The sequence below is a fragment of the Gopherus flavomarginatus genome, chromosome 1, assembly GCF_025201925.1.
Source record: "Gopherus flavomarginatus isolate rGopFla2 chromosome 1, rGopFla2.mat.asm, whole genome shotgun sequence".
Taxonomy (NCBI): domain Eukaryota; kingdom Metazoa; phylum Chordata; order Testudines; family Testudinidae; genus Gopherus; species Gopherus flavomarginatus.
Genome location: NC_066617.1, coordinates 344819405 through 344836677, shown reverse-complemented (window position 1 = coordinate 344836677; position 17273 = coordinate 344819405). Strand labels below are relative to the sequence as shown.

At 42.0% G+C, this 17273-nt stretch overlaps 1 protein-coding gene across 5 annotated transcripts in view; it reads right to left on the bottom strand.

Moving 5' to 3' along the window:
* SESN3 (sestrin 3) overlaps positions 1-17273 on the bottom strand; it is a 67823-nt gene that overhangs the window by 3793 nt on the left and 46757 nt on the right. For 2 of the 5 annotated variants that reach the window (XM_050941438.1, XM_050941443.1), the window contains exons 4-9: positions 16053-16235; positions 15395-15628; positions 13039-13245; positions 8866-9013; positions 3779-3897; positions 1357-1547 (exon numbers count right to left, since the gene is read on the bottom strand). In XM_050941438.1, the coding sequence (XP_050797395.1) occupies positions 1357-1547; positions 3779-3897; positions 8866-9013; positions 13039-13245; positions 15395-15628; positions 16053-16235 (1082 nt within the window). The remainder of the gene's footprint in view (positions 1-1356; positions 1548-3778; positions 3898-8865; positions 9014-13038; positions 13246-15394; positions 15629-16052; positions 16236-17273) is intronic. The other 3 variants (XM_050941450.1, XM_050941460.1, XM_050941468.1) reach the window with 2 other exon arrangements.

Genomic DNA, 17273 nt, shown 5'->3' with positions numbered 1-17273 from the left:
CCAGAGGATTACAGCCAAGAAACTTGGTGCATAGCTACATCTGTAGCCATGGAATGTTGCAGCTATATCAGTGGCATTGAGTCAGGCTTGGAAAGATGCCTTGCTGATTGTCTGGCCTTCTGTTATGAGGGCCTGAAATTGTTCCCTGTGATCATGTGGCAGGAGTTCAAGAGAAGATGAAAGCAAAATGCAATTTTACAAACTATTGCAAGTTATCAAGGTTTGGTAATTAGCTACTCTGAACAGCAGTGAAGCAGAGTAGCTTTTGCATCCCAGAAGGTCCCGTCTTCTGAGCTCTTTGTTGGATGGTACTGAGCGGAACCAATGTTATCTGTTCCATTCAACAACTGCCTCTATGAACCAGGGAGTTGGGTTCAGGATGTGAGGGACAAAAAATATTCTGAGTCTTTGGCTGGGAGGCAGTATTTTCTGTCAGCCCATTTACCCATAGTTGGTATAGCAATTGGAGTTTCCCACACAGAGATCAGCAGACCATCATTGATGGGTAAGGTGATTTTGCCTGCAGATGTATGAAGAATGTCCAACAGAGAATGTTGGTATTCTTGTGTCTCCTATAATGGAATTTGCAGGGTTCCTGCCGCAGAAAGGTCTTGAATGGCCTTGAAATCATCAGCATAAGATGGTGGAGGAGGTAAAATAAGAGAAACGGGTTACAATCCCTCCCCCCACAAAAAAGTACAAACAAACAGTGCTAAAAAAAACAAAAATAAAGAATATACTGAGAAAAGAGAGGATTGTGTGAGAGGTAGCAAGCTACACAGCTAGCAAACAGACAACAATGTTCCACCTCAAGCCATTGGTGGTTGAGAAGGAACTGGAGTGGCAGTGATTCTGCCTCCTACCTATATATACACCCCCATACCAGGGCATGAAAGTATCTGGGGTGCAGGCATGGACTCACAGACACTACTGACAAATCACTGATCAACAGCAAATGTGTGTTTGCAGCTCCTGACGTGGAGAACCCATAAGGACACTACTTAAAGAACAACAAAAGTTACTCAGTTCCTAAGAGCCTTTTAAATGGTGTGGTATTTCCTTTTTTCTGAACTGACAAAGTTGTCCATGAGTTCAGAGAAGACAAATTTCTGTAAAATTAGGATTGATATTCTGATTCTGTAATACTAACTAATTTTTTTAAAATTAAGAGATTAAATTATACTACCCCCAGTATTTGTACCAATTTCACGGCAGAAATATTTAAAAGCCATAGACACCAAGCTTAAAACACTGCTTTAGTGTGATCAAAACCTAATGTGTTCCTGTCCCAAAGTAAATGTATTTTGCTTACATGCTTCCAAATACACTTATTAGAGAGGCCAATTTGTTACATACCTGATTCCAAACATACAGTGAACATAGTTAAATAAAGCTCTTCTCAACATGGTTGTGTCAACATCTTCGTGTGTAGCCATAGTGTTGTATGTGAGATTGTAGACCATCCGAAACTTCTCATCCAGGAGATGCCCAATATCAGAATAAAGCCTGTTCACAAGGGAGAAGCCATGATTTTCCCAGGTATAGTCCTGTAAGAGCACAAAGAAATAGACCAGCGATGCATAAATATGCAAATAGTGCCTTCCCCACCTGATCCTCCCTCTGGTTTCTCCCCCAGTCAAAAATCTTCTCTGTTTTATCTCTCTTTCTGCTTTATTAACGTACCAATTCCCCTGCACGCACACACACAAAAGGAGGATTTTAATCAGTAAGTTTTCCCTGGTCAGTTCTGCTTTAGTCCTTAGGTCCTGTAGATTTGGTTCAGACTGGAAAATATTCAGAGATATTATTCAGAGACCGCTGCTCTGGAAAGCTAGGAGCCAGAGCAGAAGCATGGGGATGTGTTGTTCCTTAGAGACATGACTTCGCTCTTGCAGCAATGACTAAGGAAAAGAGTTAGCAGTTTGAAAAATGCTGCCACCTGTGCCTGAGCAGCAACACTTTCACAGGATATTACTTCAAAAAACTCTTTGGGGGCAGGTATTATCTTATCCTATATTTCATGAAGTGCCTAGCACAACGAGGCCCTGCTCCATCACTGGGGACTCTGGATGCTTCTGTAATGCAATTGTTACAATAGAAGATCTGATTTGGTAAAAAGGTCTCACATTCTACCATCATTCAGCTATTCAACAATTAAACAAGCTGGCTATTTTGGAGAAGGTGAAACTTTTGAAGTTGGAAGTCAGTAACTTAAAATCCTTGCCTGTAGGAAGAGACATTTCAGTGCAACCTTTCATAAAGCTCTTCTGAAGCAGTGCTGTACATGCCTAATATTGTCTCAAGTCAATGTCAATTGTCAGCCTTCTCCCAAAGGAGCCTTCTAAAGTTCATAGAGAAGTCAGCAGTATCTTTGATCTCAGACACAAACTGCCTTATCCTTGTCCACAATACACACCTGAGGTGGTGTTTGCGTCACCTCCCAAAACATGATTTACTTTACATGAAAAATTGCAGTATGAATTCATCCTGATCAGCAAAGACTGTTGTAAATCTAAGGACTTGTCAACACATTGAGTTATTCAGGAATAGCTACTGTGCTTTAAATTCACACCCTACTTTAATCCTAATTAACTTTCAAGTGTAGACTAGCCCTAAGTATGTCTGCTGACAGGAATTATGACTCCTTTGCTTTACCAAGAAATTTTTTTGCACCTATTTTGATTTGTCTACAAGCGCTCTGACATGTTTCAAGATTTTCCCACAACTTGCAGTTTATTAATATTAGATTCCCATAAGATCAAACTGACATTAGTTAGTGATCTGTTCTAAACACCTAGAGCTGTCCCTATTTTTTTAAATTTGTATTGCAATAGTGCATAGGAATCCTAGTCATGGATTAGGACCTCATAGTACAAGGCACTGCATGGACATAACAAAAAGATGTTCGTTACATACATTTGTTCTGCTAACACAACAGAAGACCTAGTACTCCCTGGCCTGAAGTTTACAATTAATAGAGGAACAAAGAGTCCTGTGGAACCTTATAGACTAACAGATGTGCCACAGGACTCTCTGCTGCTTTTACAGATCCAGACTAACACGGCTACCCCTCTGATAATTAACAGAGGGTGGACTAGTCATCAAATGAAGTAATGGAAGCCTCTTCATTTGAGATATTTAACAGCTGACTGAACAAAATGCTACAAATATGAAAATATACCATAAGGACTATGTCTACTCTTAAAACATGACAGTGGCACAGCTGTAGCACCGCACTTTAGTAGAAACACACACTACAGTGACCGGATGGGTTCTCCCATTGCTATAGGTAATCCACTCCCATAAGGTGGTAGCTAGGTTGAAATAATTCTTCCACTGATCTAGGGCTGTCTATACCAGGGGTTAGGTTGGCTTAATTGTGTGTTTAAGTGGTGTGGCTGTTTCACACCCCTCAGGGATTTAGCAGTGGTGATCTAACTTTTCATTGTAGACCAGCTCTTGATCCTCTGCTTGGACATGGACATTTAATAAGGATGTCCTGCTACTACGACATCTTATTTTTCCAGTAAAGAAAGACTTAGAGCATGTCTGCATGAACACATGCTGCACAGCAAACTGGGCCATAAATCTACAGTACATCAAAGGACATTAGGGAACTTTTAGCATGCAGCAGCACAGTCCACACAGGCAGTTAGTGCAAGGCATGCTGGTGTGCTATCGATTTGTGCCTCAGCTTTCTCCACAGCACGTGTTCATGCAGACATGCCCTTAAAATGGTGGGGTTAATTTATTTTAAAAAATAAGTGCATTTAAGTACCTGAGCTCGGAATGTTGGCAGATGCTCTTCTCCCCGCCTGGCAAAGTCTTTGTACCCAAAACCAGGATCTTCGATATAGCGGGAGACATCCGACGTGGAAACCATTTCATCATCAAATGCTGAGAAGGACAGCAAAATGCTGTGTTTAAGACAGATAAGTATGGAGGCTGTTGTAGCCTTCTGATCCTCTCCCTCAAAGACTACAAAGCATGCTGAACACATTATTTAAAGTTTGCAACTAATTCTGTGTACAAAGAAGAGGATAAGATGTTGTGCAGGAAGAGTATTGGGAGAATTTCAATCAATTTCCATTCAGTTTACGATATTACGCTTGTGTACATTTGTCAATGTCTAATTCACAGTAATTTGCTTGATTTACTTTGGACCAGAGTTTCAATTTTTTATTCTTAATTTTGCAAGTAAATATTTAAAATTTATTTTTACACTTCTTTTTTCAGAGATTTTCTAAAATCCTTCATTGAACCAATGAGCAAGATGTTTTTAAACAGACTGCAGGGTAGGATGAGGGAGTGAGGTTAGTAACAAGAAATCCAGAGAAGGGGAAGATTGCAATAGTGAAGGTCTGAGATGACCTGGAAGTGCATCAGTAATTTACCTGTTAGAATAGGGAGGAAAAGTTCAATTCTGGAGACGAAGAAAGGAAGGTTAGGACTTAGTCATAGCTTGGTTGAAGGGGTAGATATCAAAGATGACCCTAATGCTGCCTAGAGTGTTAGGAAGAATTAAGATGTGACTCAATTAACGGTGAATGGAGATAGCACAGGGCTCTGGAGAAAAGTTAAGTTCAGTTTTGGCTCTACTGAATTTGAGATTATAGAATGCTGTATACGACTGAAAGAAGGGGTATGTCTTTTACAGTATTGTTTATAACAAAAAACCTTAAGTTACAACACACAACCATAGTTCATGTTTTTCTTACTATACACAAACTAGCAAAGTGTTAAGAAAGCAAATGCCATAACACAAAACACTTATGAGCTGTGGTAAGCATTCATATAGACTTAATGGAGAGTGAGGATCAATTAACTAAAACGCTAACTAAATATAGTAAAGAAAAAAGAAACACTAAATATGTACATGGACAAGTGTTCTCGCAGGCAAGCTATGAACAGAGGAACAAGGATTCAGATTCTGACCATGCAGTAGTAAGAGGGAACTGAGGAGGTGTCATCCTGCACAGCCTCTCATAATTTTTCCTGCACCACGAGGCTGTGCACAATTGCACGTGAGGGCCAATGGACATTGCTGCAAAACTTTCCAGCTCCAGCACATGGCGCACATGCACACCCGTGTTTGGAATACATATAGGGACCATCATTTGAAGAAGAACTAAATGATAGAAGATTTGGCTTGTACATACCAATTCAGAACAATATGAAAGCAGTGAACTCTACAGTTCATCAAGCTTCAGGTTGAGCTTTTGCCAAGAGTTACAGTAACTATGCATCTCTAAAGAGCTCCAACAATGTGTTACTAAATGAGGACAGGTTCTCTAGCAGGAATCAATTTATCTCCTCCGAACAAACAGGTGGTTTGATTGTGTAACTACCTTTACAGGAGTTGATTAACACATAGCTGACTGCATTTGACCCTGATATTAAATCTTGGCTTACTTCCACATGCACTGACAGAAAAATTGCCAGATGTCCACTGTTCACACTTAAAAAAAATCAGTTAATCTAAGAATCACAGGGATGCTTTATCTTCTCTCTGGCTCATTAACCAATCAAGACATAACTGTGTGGGAAGAAACTTGCATGGCACCTGCCCTAGGTAATCACCCCGGAAGATTATTTCAAGTTAGATTTCATTCTCATTGGTTTACAGTTTGTATTTTCCTATTTGCTGTTCCTGCAACTATAAGACTTAAACTCTAGCATTAGAGTGTTTTGGGAAAACTATGGAAGTCTCACAGATCAGTACCTATGAAATAGCTTCCCACCCCTCCCCCAAAAAAGGTAAGCTAAGAAGCATAGCATTTCTAGCCATCTTCTCTTACTGCAGTTCCCAAGAAATACTAATACAGTACACCCTTGTCATAATGAACCCCTAGGGATCCAAGCCATTTGTTCGTTATAGCCAGCGGTCTGTTATAGTGAAAGAGCCCTGCTGGGGCTGCGGTGGAGGGCAGAGAGCTCCTCTGGCTCTGAGGCTGGAGGAGGGATCCAGAGACCAGGTTCGCTTTAGCCCAAGGTTCGTAAGTGTGAAGGGTGTTATAGCGAGCATCGACCGTACCACATTGTGACAGTCTGTGCCGTTATGTTCACCCCTTTTACAAGACTGATAAATTTTGTGCAAAGTATGCTTTGTGAGGTATCATTTGAAAATTCATAATTTGCTGATCATTATTGTCCTAGTAAAATATATGGCAACATTGTAATAAAGTTACAAAATTCTACTGTATGACATAATTGAGGCATGTTCCAAGTTTAGAAAAGCAGGCACAAACCAGTTCCTTAGAGACAAAGGCAAACTGATGCCTCTGCCAGGTGTCAACAAAATCAAATGAACTACCACCTGGTTAAAGCAGCCATTCTCTGGCAGGAAAAAAGGGTGTGAGCAAGAAATGTACATGTTGGCAAAGGAACAGCTGGAGGTTCCTACCCACAGACATTCCGTCTCTTGAACCTCAGCTGGAGATCATTCTCAAATAGGAGGAAAAAATATGAAAGTGTGGAACAGACACCAAGTGATTCCTCCCTTTCTCTCTGCCAACGGCATCCAGAACACCTGCAGGACAGGGAAAGAAGCACTGGACTGACGGGAGGGGTCCTAGCTGAAAGGCATCCACCCAGTAAGACTGTAAAAGCATGTGGTAAGAGAAACCTTTGCTTTGAATTCATTTAGCTTGTTAAGTTACATATTAGTTCCATTTTACCTTTTGTTTTATTGTAACCATTTAACATCTATTTTTCTGTACTTAATAAAACTTATTTTATTGTTTTATCTAGACCGTTGTGTTTGGACTGAAGTGTTTGTGAAACTCCATTTGAGGTAACAGGATTTGTGGATATCATTTTCTATTAATAAAATGACAGACATTACATGAGCTTGTATTGTCCAAGAGAGGGCTAGGCAATACGAGATGCACATTTCTGAGGACAAGTCTAGAATTGTGAATTTCCTGGTGTTGCTCTACAATATAATTCATGAATGGCTGGCTATAGCATTCACAATACAGCTGGGAGTAATCTACATGCTGGAGGTTGTGTTGTGAGTGGTTGCTCACAGCAAAGCAGCGTAAAAGGCACCCCAGGTTGGAGAATTGAGGAGACAGCTGTTCAACAGTCCAGATTGTACCTTAGATAATGTCACACACCTGTTATACTCCTGGGGGAATTCTGAGCCACTGGGCACACGCATTTTTAATTTTTTCGCAGAAAATAGCTTCTGCTGAAAAAAACTGATGCAATTCCATCTTTTGCCCACCAGAGGGCACTGTGGTGCTAGAACACAGCAGTCGCTCCTGGCAAGCCCCAGTCACCTAGGGAAGAGAAATATCCTGCCTTTTTCACAGTGCCTGTCGGGCCAGGTCAGGAGACATAGGGAGATATACAGCGTGGGGCTGCTGGGGTGGGGACAGACTGGGGAGGGGCTGCATGGGAATGGAGGTGCAGTGCCACAGTGGGGAGGGAGGTGCAGGGCCACATGGGCAGAACGGGAGAGGTACAGGGCTACAGTGGGAAGGGGGATGGCTGAGTGGGGGCACAGAGACACATGGGCACACAGAGGGTACACAGATATATGGGGAAGGGGTGTCTGAATGGGGGTGGAGGGACACATGTGGACAAGGGGTGCAAGGAGACATGAGGGCACAGAGGCAGATGTGCCTGACTGAATGGGAGAGACTAGGGGTCAGCCAGGGTCTGGATGGGGACACTGCCGAACAGTCCTTCCCTACCCCCCTTTCCTCCCCTCCGCCCAAAAAAACCAAAACACACCTGTTCCATATTTTTTCCCACCCATACACAACAACTCTTCAAGTTCACACCCAGGCTCATTCCCAGAAATTACTTCCCTGTCCTTCTGCTCCTCCGTTACCTCTGACTCCCCCAAGTCTCTGCACTGCTTCTGAGGGGTCCAGGAAATATGAGTCTGTTCTCTAGTTTAAATGAATTATTACTTAGAGTTCTGTATTAATATGCCTAGTAAGGAATCTATTTGTCAAAAAACATTTCCTGAATTTTTTTGTTGTCTGTATTGTTACAGACATACTTGCTGTATGAAATAAATTACAAAAATAATTGAAACTGATGTGATTATATTGTGTTATTTTGACAAATAAAATATGCAGAATTTTAAAATATTGCGTGCAGAATTTATTTTTTGGAGCAGAATTTTTAGGCGCAGAATTCCCCCAGGAGTAATGTTAAACAGACTTCAGCTATACCTTGTCAATGGATGAAACTTTTATTCTCAGGAGTTTAAAAGAGAAACATAGCAAGGCAGACTCCAACTCTGAATTTTGAAGGATAACTTAGAAATAAAATTAAAAATGTTTTATACAAACCTCCATCACAATACAGGAAAGGGCTATAGGATAACAAAACAACATCTCAAAAATAGATAATTTCAATCCATCTCCCTTCCCCCCTCTCCCAGAGATTGTCCCTTCAGCAGACAGTTGAAGCTCAATGATGGAGTAATGTAGGGAAGTCTCTGCTGCCACAGTCTGTGTTACACTTATTTCTTGAACAGAAAATTTCAGCTTTCAAGACTATTAGCAAGGGACTTTCCAGAAACACTATCTGAAAATGTAGAAGTCTGCTATTCAAAAACCCTATTACGGAATGAACTGGGATTTAAAGATACAAAGCACTATGAAAAAGCAGTTTTTCCTCAAGCTGTGTGCAAGTTTCTTACTGACAAAAGAAGACTGAATTTCTAATAACAATGAAGGTTAATATATTTGAGAATCAAGAAATCTGAATCAGACACGAGCCAGCCTTACTAACCTGTGAAAATCCAGATTACAGTAACTGCTAAAGTCCACTAACTGCATTGGACTGGAGAATTCTAGTTATAATGGAGCAGAGAAAGAAGGGGAGGCAGAGAGGGTGAAGTACCTCCAGTAACTACTAGAAGACTCTCTTTCTTTTCCTTTTCAAAGCGAGTTGCCATTTCCTCCTGCGAGGCCTCCTCTTCCTCCTTTTCTTCTTGCAGCCTCTTCATTCTTTCCATTAAGGCCTCGAGCTCACTCAAAGAATCTGCAATCTGGAGGGGAAAAACAAAAAACAAGGTATTTTGGAAAATTAGAAAATAAATGGCATCATAGTTGTCTAGAAGTAAAAGCTCAAATTTAATATTCTCAAAAGGTATCTGCATCCTTGAAAATCCAGCATATAGTACATATACTTTGAATGCATTATATGACATGCATCTTTGAAAGTCTTTCACAAAGGGTCTGTCTATGCTGCAATTGTAAGCCCAGTGTTAGTGGGACTCGAGTCAGCTGACTCGTGTTAGAGAACCCTGGGCTTGAGCATCTACATTGATTTTAATTGTATGTTAAGACTTTTTTAACCCGGGCTCAAAACTGTGGTTCTGATGTCCACACTGCAGCACACTGATCCAAATCAAACCAACTATCTCTCAGAATCCCTAGCACCCTCCCAAAACATGGCTGCTCTAGCCCTTTGGCTGTGACGCACTGTCAGAAAATTTTATTGCCATGCTGCACATTAAAGGAAGCTTGAACAGCCTGCTAACATAGCCTGACGGAGACATTTTGACATGTGGGCTCCCAGCTACCAGGAGCAGCAACATGATGGATGTGCCTTTTGAAGAACTTCTTGCTTGTGTTTTCACTCCTGTGTCAAGAAAGAGACAGAGCTTCTTTGAGGCACTGGTGGACATTTTAGCAGCTTTTTCTGATCTACCAAAAATACCTGACAGATTTCATGATGGTGCAAGGAGGTGGCAGCAGAGAAGTATCCAGACCTGGCAGACTCACACTGGCAGATGCTGCTCAGTACAATCAGCATAGTCACTGATGCTTCCTACATAAACTGGCGCATGCCCACAAACAGAGATCGGTGGGATCATATACTCATGCAGACCTGGGATGACAAACAGTGGGTCCAGAAGTTTTGAATGAAGAAAGCAATATTTTGGGCTTTGTGAGCAGCTTGCTCTGAGTCACCAGCGTAAAGACACATATGAGACCATTCTTGCCTATCCAGAAGCAGGTTGCCATAACTGTCTGGAAGCTGGCTACCCAAGACTGCTATAGGTTTGTTGTCAATCAATTTGGTGTCGGAAAGTCAACTGTGGGTTTTCCGAGGCAGTCGGGCACGTGGTTTACCACAAAGTGGCAGGCATTAAAGATATTCCTGAGGTAATTGTTGGCTTTGAGAGAATGAGGTTTCCTAACTGTGCTGGGGCCACTGATGGACTCACGTGCCAATAGTTTGCCCTCCTCAAGGAGCACATGAGCACCTACATTGCAAAGGGTACTACTCCACTGTTATGCAGGCCCTCATAGACCACAGAAGCCGATTAATGAAAGTCATCAAGGGCTGCATTGGAAGACTTAATGAAGAAAAGTTTTTTGCTGCTCGAGAGTCTACATTCATGGACAGGATGGCACACTATTCCCCAAATGACATTGTATTAAACAGTCACTGTCCACACTGTTATTCTGGGACACCCAGCATCTCAACCCTCCCCCCCCCGCCAAACACACCCACACCTTTTGCCTTGGTTTATGAAACCATCCCGATTTCAGAGCCCCTGGCAAAAGGAGATTTAATTACACTCAGCAGGTGCAGAATGGCTGTATAATATGGGTAGAACTTGCTTTTGGCAGGTTAAAATCCCATTGGAGATCTCTACAGACCTGCCTGGATGCCAATGTCATCAGTGCTGTCTGCATTTCTATGGCTTGCTATGCTGTTTACAATCTTGGTGAAGCCAGAAGTGAGCCATTCCCCCCTTAACAGGCCTATGATAGTGATGGGTTGCTGAATCAGTACACTCAGCAGGAAAGTGCACCTACCACAGCTGGAGCTGGCTGCACCCAGGTAACAGAAGACGGGGATGCTTTGTGCTCCCATATTATGAACTCGCATGGCCCAGTGGAAGAGGGGGAACAGTACCTGTAAAAATGTGCTTGTGGGGGGAAGGGGTCTGGGCTTGATTGCCATGCAATTAAACTTATGAATGACATGAAATAATAATGAATTGTGAGGGGTGGGGTGAATCACAATATAGGCTCATATAAGAAAGGTACTGCACTGTGAATCACTGTACCTAACTGCATGAGAAACAGTGTTTCCTTAGTAATGTGTAATTGCTTCTGATACTGTTTTTAGCTTTATTATTATCATCTCAAATCATGACTGAATCATGTGATGCAATGATAGTAAACGTTCTTGATGATATTAAAGGCTTTATTTATAAGTGTGTTAAAACAGTACAACAGTCATCCATGCTAGGCAGGGCAGCCGTCAGTAGAACACCCCAAAACAAAGTAACAGAACAACATTTCCAAAGAAAAATAAGGGCAGGAAACATGGCACAAATGCCCTACTGCTGCGTGTCCCCTGGTCCTACATTCTCCTTTTCCTTCTTTCTTTGATTTCCATGCACTTGGCACTGAGAGAACAGGGATGAAGGTAGCCATGGGAGAGGGGTTCGCGAATGAAGGCTGTGTGGGGTTTGGTTGCTCTGCCCAGTCACTCAGGGAACTTAAACGTATGGACCACCCCAACACTGAGTTGCCCAAGCTACTTCTGGTCTGAGGGTACATTGCAGGGGTGTGTGAGAGGCAGCAGCTGCCGATGCTCTTCCAGGCATGCTGGAGATGGGCTCTGCAACAGTTCACTATTGAGCTCTGGCATCTTTCCTTAGCTGCTGCTCTTGCTCCAGGAACTACACCAAAGTGCCTGTTCCCTTGCTGAAACTCTTTCTTCCAGCGGTGTGGCAAGCCTAAGCCTTTCCTCCTGCCTCTCAGCGTGCTGTTGCTCCAGTCTTACATCCCTTTGTTGGTACTGGACCTGTTTGTCTACCCTCTAAAGAACCTGAACCATAATTTCATCATGGAAATGCTTCTGCTTGGAATGGTCTGTGCAGGTATGTTGGAGCAGGGGTCCAAGCTCTGGATATATAACAGCCAGTAGAGGTCAAGAGGGCTGAAATAGTATAAGAAACAAAGGGTTATTGTCTAAAAATAGCTCAGTGGAGGAGCACAATTGATTCTTATGGAATCTCAAGGCAATAGAATGTTACATTTCAAAACTGAACCAAAATATATTGTGAAAGGGATGCTTCGGTCCACAGAATCTCTCTGGACATATCCTGGGTAACGTCAGTTACCCCTGTCACTGCACTTTTGTAAGTTTAAAATTATACGCTTTTTATTTTTTTATGAAAACTGAATAACTACTTGGGATGGATGGGTGGGGGAAGAGGGAGAGAGACAGAAAGTAGCCTCGCAACAAAATTCTCTCTCTTTCATGCCTGTGACATTTTGGAGGACATAACTGTTCTTGTGGTGTTCTATTGGCAAAGGCTCATGTTATTCCAAGCTGCTGGTGTGAAACCTGCAGTTTATACAGGAAAAGTATTCAAAACGTATAGTGACTGAACAGCATATCTATGAGTGGAACGGACTAGTCAGCTACTGGGGGACCCTGGAAAATACACCTTTCCCCACCATGTGACAATCAATGTAGAGTTCCTACCTCAGGAAAAAAGTCTGCAACCATCCACAACCAGGATTGGGTCAGAATCCATGAGGAAATTAACATAATGCTGCATTAGCTTACATACACATGGCTTAGCCTGTTATGCCACATGCTAAACTCCACAGCCTTCCTACTTGCCATCCACAGTACATTTCTGGACAAAAATTCATACCTCAGTCATACCTGGAAGAAATCATTTTGTCACCCACAGAGTGCCTGGACCACCTTTAACTGACATGGACTAGATTTTGAAATCTCTCTCTCTCTCTCTCCCGCCCCCCACACAAACGTAAAGTCATTATTACTTATAGGAAAACATGAATGACCCTAGCAAACAACTGTAAAAAAAAAAAAAAAAAGCCTTTTAAAAGCAGGGTTTTATTGTTTGCAATTCCCAGTTGCCATTTTGAACTCCATAGGCACTGGGATATAATTCGCCATTCACAGATACATGCTAGTAGCCAGAGCTTCTCATAACTTTTGCATTGGTTCTTAAAGTAGAAATCCCTCCCACTACTGTAATAATAAACTTTAAATGGGACTCAAACTTACCGGGCTCAGGTGTGGCTTCTGTCTCCTCCAGGTTTGCTGCACGCTTGGCAAAAGGCTTGTTCTGTTGGGCCTCCATTGCAACCATAGAAGGCTCTCTGATTGTGTGTTTGCCGCTCCATGATTAGAAGACAATGGAAGGGTTAATGCTGACTCACTGAGCTGCTGCTGTACGCTGGGGAGGGTGGCTTCCATTGTCAATTGAGTCAACTAAAGATTGTTGACAGAGAGAGGATTGAGGAAATTAGCCCATGGGATTGTGGGATACTTCTGGCAGACACCCAGAACAAGAGTTAAGTGAGGCTGCAAAGCAACAGTGCTCAAACCCTGAGTCCCGGTGTGATTTAGGCTTGTTCCCGGCAGCCTTAGGTCTTAGCCCTGAGTTAGCATGATGTGTGTAGATGAAGGGGTGGAGTTAGGCTTGAGCCTGGGCTTACACTGCAGTGTAAACATACCTAAAAAGTTACAAGGAAAGGCAGTGAAAAGGGACGGACCTGGTGCAGTAAGATGAGGCCCTGAAACATAACCTCTTGTGTCAGAGGCCCAGTCTGAGGCCTGAAGCCTGAACCAAAGTACTTCCAGGCACTGCTAAGCAAAAGCTGGGCTGCGAGCCAGAGGCAGGCCTCACTCACAGAAGTGGCGAGAAGAGGAACTTGCACCAAGATGACATCAGGACACTCCACAGACATAACAGGCTGGTGCATCTTAAAGACAGGACAGCATGATGGATAGATCTGTCTGGAACAACATGATCAAATGGGAGACAGCACCCTAATGAGCAAAGGGGCTGTACCTCAACACATCAGTAAGGATGAGTAATCTGTCCTGTAACTGTATAAAAGTAGATCCCAGAGTGCGCATCTTTGTCCAGCCTAGGGGGCAATGGAGTGTCCCGCCACTGACTGAGCTGTGTCCATTGCCAGGGGTACATATTCGTATTATGTCCTGTAGAGCCTACAGGAAACTATTATTGTGCTTTGTTTGACAATAAACCTGGCTCGGGTTCCTTTGTACCTTACTAGAGTCTGTGGTCTCCGGGGGTTCTCTCAGGGTTTGCTGTGTCAGCTATCTGCACACAGCTGGGATAGCACACAGAGGGAACACGCATGCAGCCCACTGTTATCATTGAACAGGAGCAGAGCTACACACCGGTAGTTACTGACGACACCTGGGAGCACTATTCAAGCCTATCAAACTGTTTTACTGCAGGAGAATAATTGAGAAATGCAGACATTGTTTGAAAGAGGAAAAACTGTATCCATAATGCATGTTGCAACATTCTGAAGGTTCAGAAAAATTCACTTATCCCTGAATAAACATTGACATGTATTCTGGAAGACAGTTTTTAATATTAAAATTGACGTTTCTGGTTCTGCTGCTGCTGACAGCCATCTTACTAATGAGTCACATTGTCTATGACACCAGCAATATAGGAGCTCAATCTAGGAGAGTAAATCATTATTCTATTCTAAAGTTTTATTAATCCAAACTAGTTGCTTTTACCTATAAAGATAAAAATATTACAAAGAAGAGACTGCATATTAGAACTACATCTTGTAGAGACAAAAAAGGCCAGTTGCAATCTACTGTATTTATCATTCAGATAACATAAATCTGTTATTCTCTGTCCTTTCAATCTCTTACTTGTGAAAAAGTTATTTTATTTTGTTAGCAGTGAACTTAAGAACTACTAATTAAAAAGGACCACGGGACCCCCGACCCCGTAAAATAGCCTAGCACATCAACCTGTAGTACAATTTTCAAAGCATTTCAAAATTAGATTTGTAACAAAATACCAAGATTTACAGGATATAATTAATTAGAAATCAAAATTCGTTCTACTGGTTGGTTTAGGAAAAAAAAAAGTTGTTTGAAAAAAAAAGTTTATTGATCCTGGAAGTAAGTACTTGGTCTCGTCTGCAGATGCATTTCAAACATTAGCCTCTTTTGAGATCATTGACTTTAAATAGATCACAATTCTGATTACCATGTTGAAATTTTTCCCATTTTGATCGCAGCACCCTCTATTTCATGAGCCTCCGGAGCTCAAACAGCGATTTATACTATTTAAAACTTAGGGCTTCCAGCTTTCTAAGAAAAAGAAGCCTTAATCTACCCAGCAATTCAGAAGATCAGCTATTAAAAATCACTTTGCAACTGAAGTTTGTAATTAGAATTATGTGATTTTGAATCTGATATACTGCAAACTGTCAGAGCTAAAATCTTATATGCCACCAGAACCCTAGTATTCCAACAGTGTATGCAAAAGAAACAAAAAAATCATGCTTAAATAGGAAAGAGTGGAAAAAACCCTAATACAAAACAGAAGCAAGCAAAAGAATACTCTTGCAACACTAACCCCAAAGTTGCTACTTGTGAGGGATGCATTTTCAATGTTGTCGTTGGCAAGATCACAGACACAGAATTTGTTGACTGCTATAAGTCTGAACCCATTAGAGGTATCTGGATCTCGTTCTGGATTAATGCCACTACCAAATACAAAACTTGCCAAGGCATGATAATGTGCCAATAGGACCACAGCATGTACCAATTCAGGAAGAGACCAATTATTTTCTCCAGTCTTGACAAGTTTCTGAAATGAGAACAAAATAGAGAGGGTAAATATATGAGCTCTAGAGACCAACACAGAAAGTGTATGAGAATGTATATGGATGAGATGGCTCTGACTTCCAGCCTCCAAAAATCATTTTTCTTTCATCCCAAACCACCCCCAACCTAATAAAGGCGCACATGCTGTCCTATTTTCTACTTAGAATTATTCATGTTAATTCCAATCTTTGGGGAGGGGAGGGGGAAACCAACATTTTTTCTGATAGGAATAGTCATACAATTATTTAATATTCTAATATCTTCAGAATTTCTACTAAATATGTAGATCTCATTTAATAATGAAATTATAAAACAAAAATATAAAGCCTAAGTAGATATTTGCACATTATTTAGCACTTTTCATTAATAAAATTATACTGCTAATCGAGATACATTTTGATGGGTACCTGAATATGTTCTTTCGTGATCAGCCAGGGTTGGTGTGCAAGAAGTTTGTTTATTTCATTCAAATTTTTCAGTCTTTGTGGGATATATTCCAAACCATTCAACCATTCTGCAATCCCTCCAGTCTTCAGAAACTCATCGACATGCATATTTACTAGGTAGGAACACTGATGTCTGGCAGCAGCCTAAAGTAGTTAAAACAGTCAGGAAAAGGTATTACAAGGGCAACAGATTTAGATATGTCTACGTAACAACAACAGACCCGGCAGCAGGCAGGATCGAACCTGGAACCTCTGGAGCTAAATGCATGAGCCTCTACTGAAAGAGCTGAAAGCCACATGGCTGTTAGCTAAAGCTGTAGGGCAGACTCATTAATCTGTCTCTCAGGCCTGGTCTACACTACGCGTTTAAACTGAATTTAGCAGCGTCAAACCAATTTAACCCTGCACCCGTCCACACAACGAGGCCCTTTATATTGATATAAAGGGCTCTTTAAACCGGTTTCTGTACTCCTCCCCGACAAGAGGAGTAGCGCTGAAATCGGTATTGCCATGTCGGATTAGGGTTAGTGTGGCCACATATCGACAGTATTGGCCTCCGGGCGGTATCCCACAGTGCACCATTGTGACCACTCTGAAAAGCAATCTGAACTCGGATGCACTGGCCAGGTAGACAGGAAAAGCCCCGCGAACTTTTGAATTTCATTTCCTGTTTGCCTAGTGTGGAGCTCTGATCAGCACGGGTGGTGATGCAGTCTCAAATCCAAAAAGAGCTCCAGCATGGACCGTACGGGAGATACTGGATCTGATCGCTGTATGGGGAGACAAATCTGTTCTATCAGAGCTCCGTTACAGAAGATAAAATGACAAAGCATTTGAAAAAAATCTCCAGGCTATGATACAGAGTCCACAGCACAGTGCTGTGTGACAAGCGTAACGGAAAGCCAAAGAATCAAATGGACGCTCATGGAGGGAGGGGGTACTGAGGACTCCAGCTATCCCACAGTCCCCGCAGTCTCCAAAAAGTATTTGCATTCTTGGCTGAGCTCCCAATGCCTGAAGGGTCAAAAACATTTTCCCGGGTGTTTCAGGGTATATGTGGTCAATTTACACCCTTCTCCCTGCCCAAAAGGGAAAAAAACGTTTCTCGCCTTTTTTCAATGTCACTCTATGTCTACTGCATGCTGCTGGTAAACGGGGTGTTGCAGCGCTGAACACCAGCAT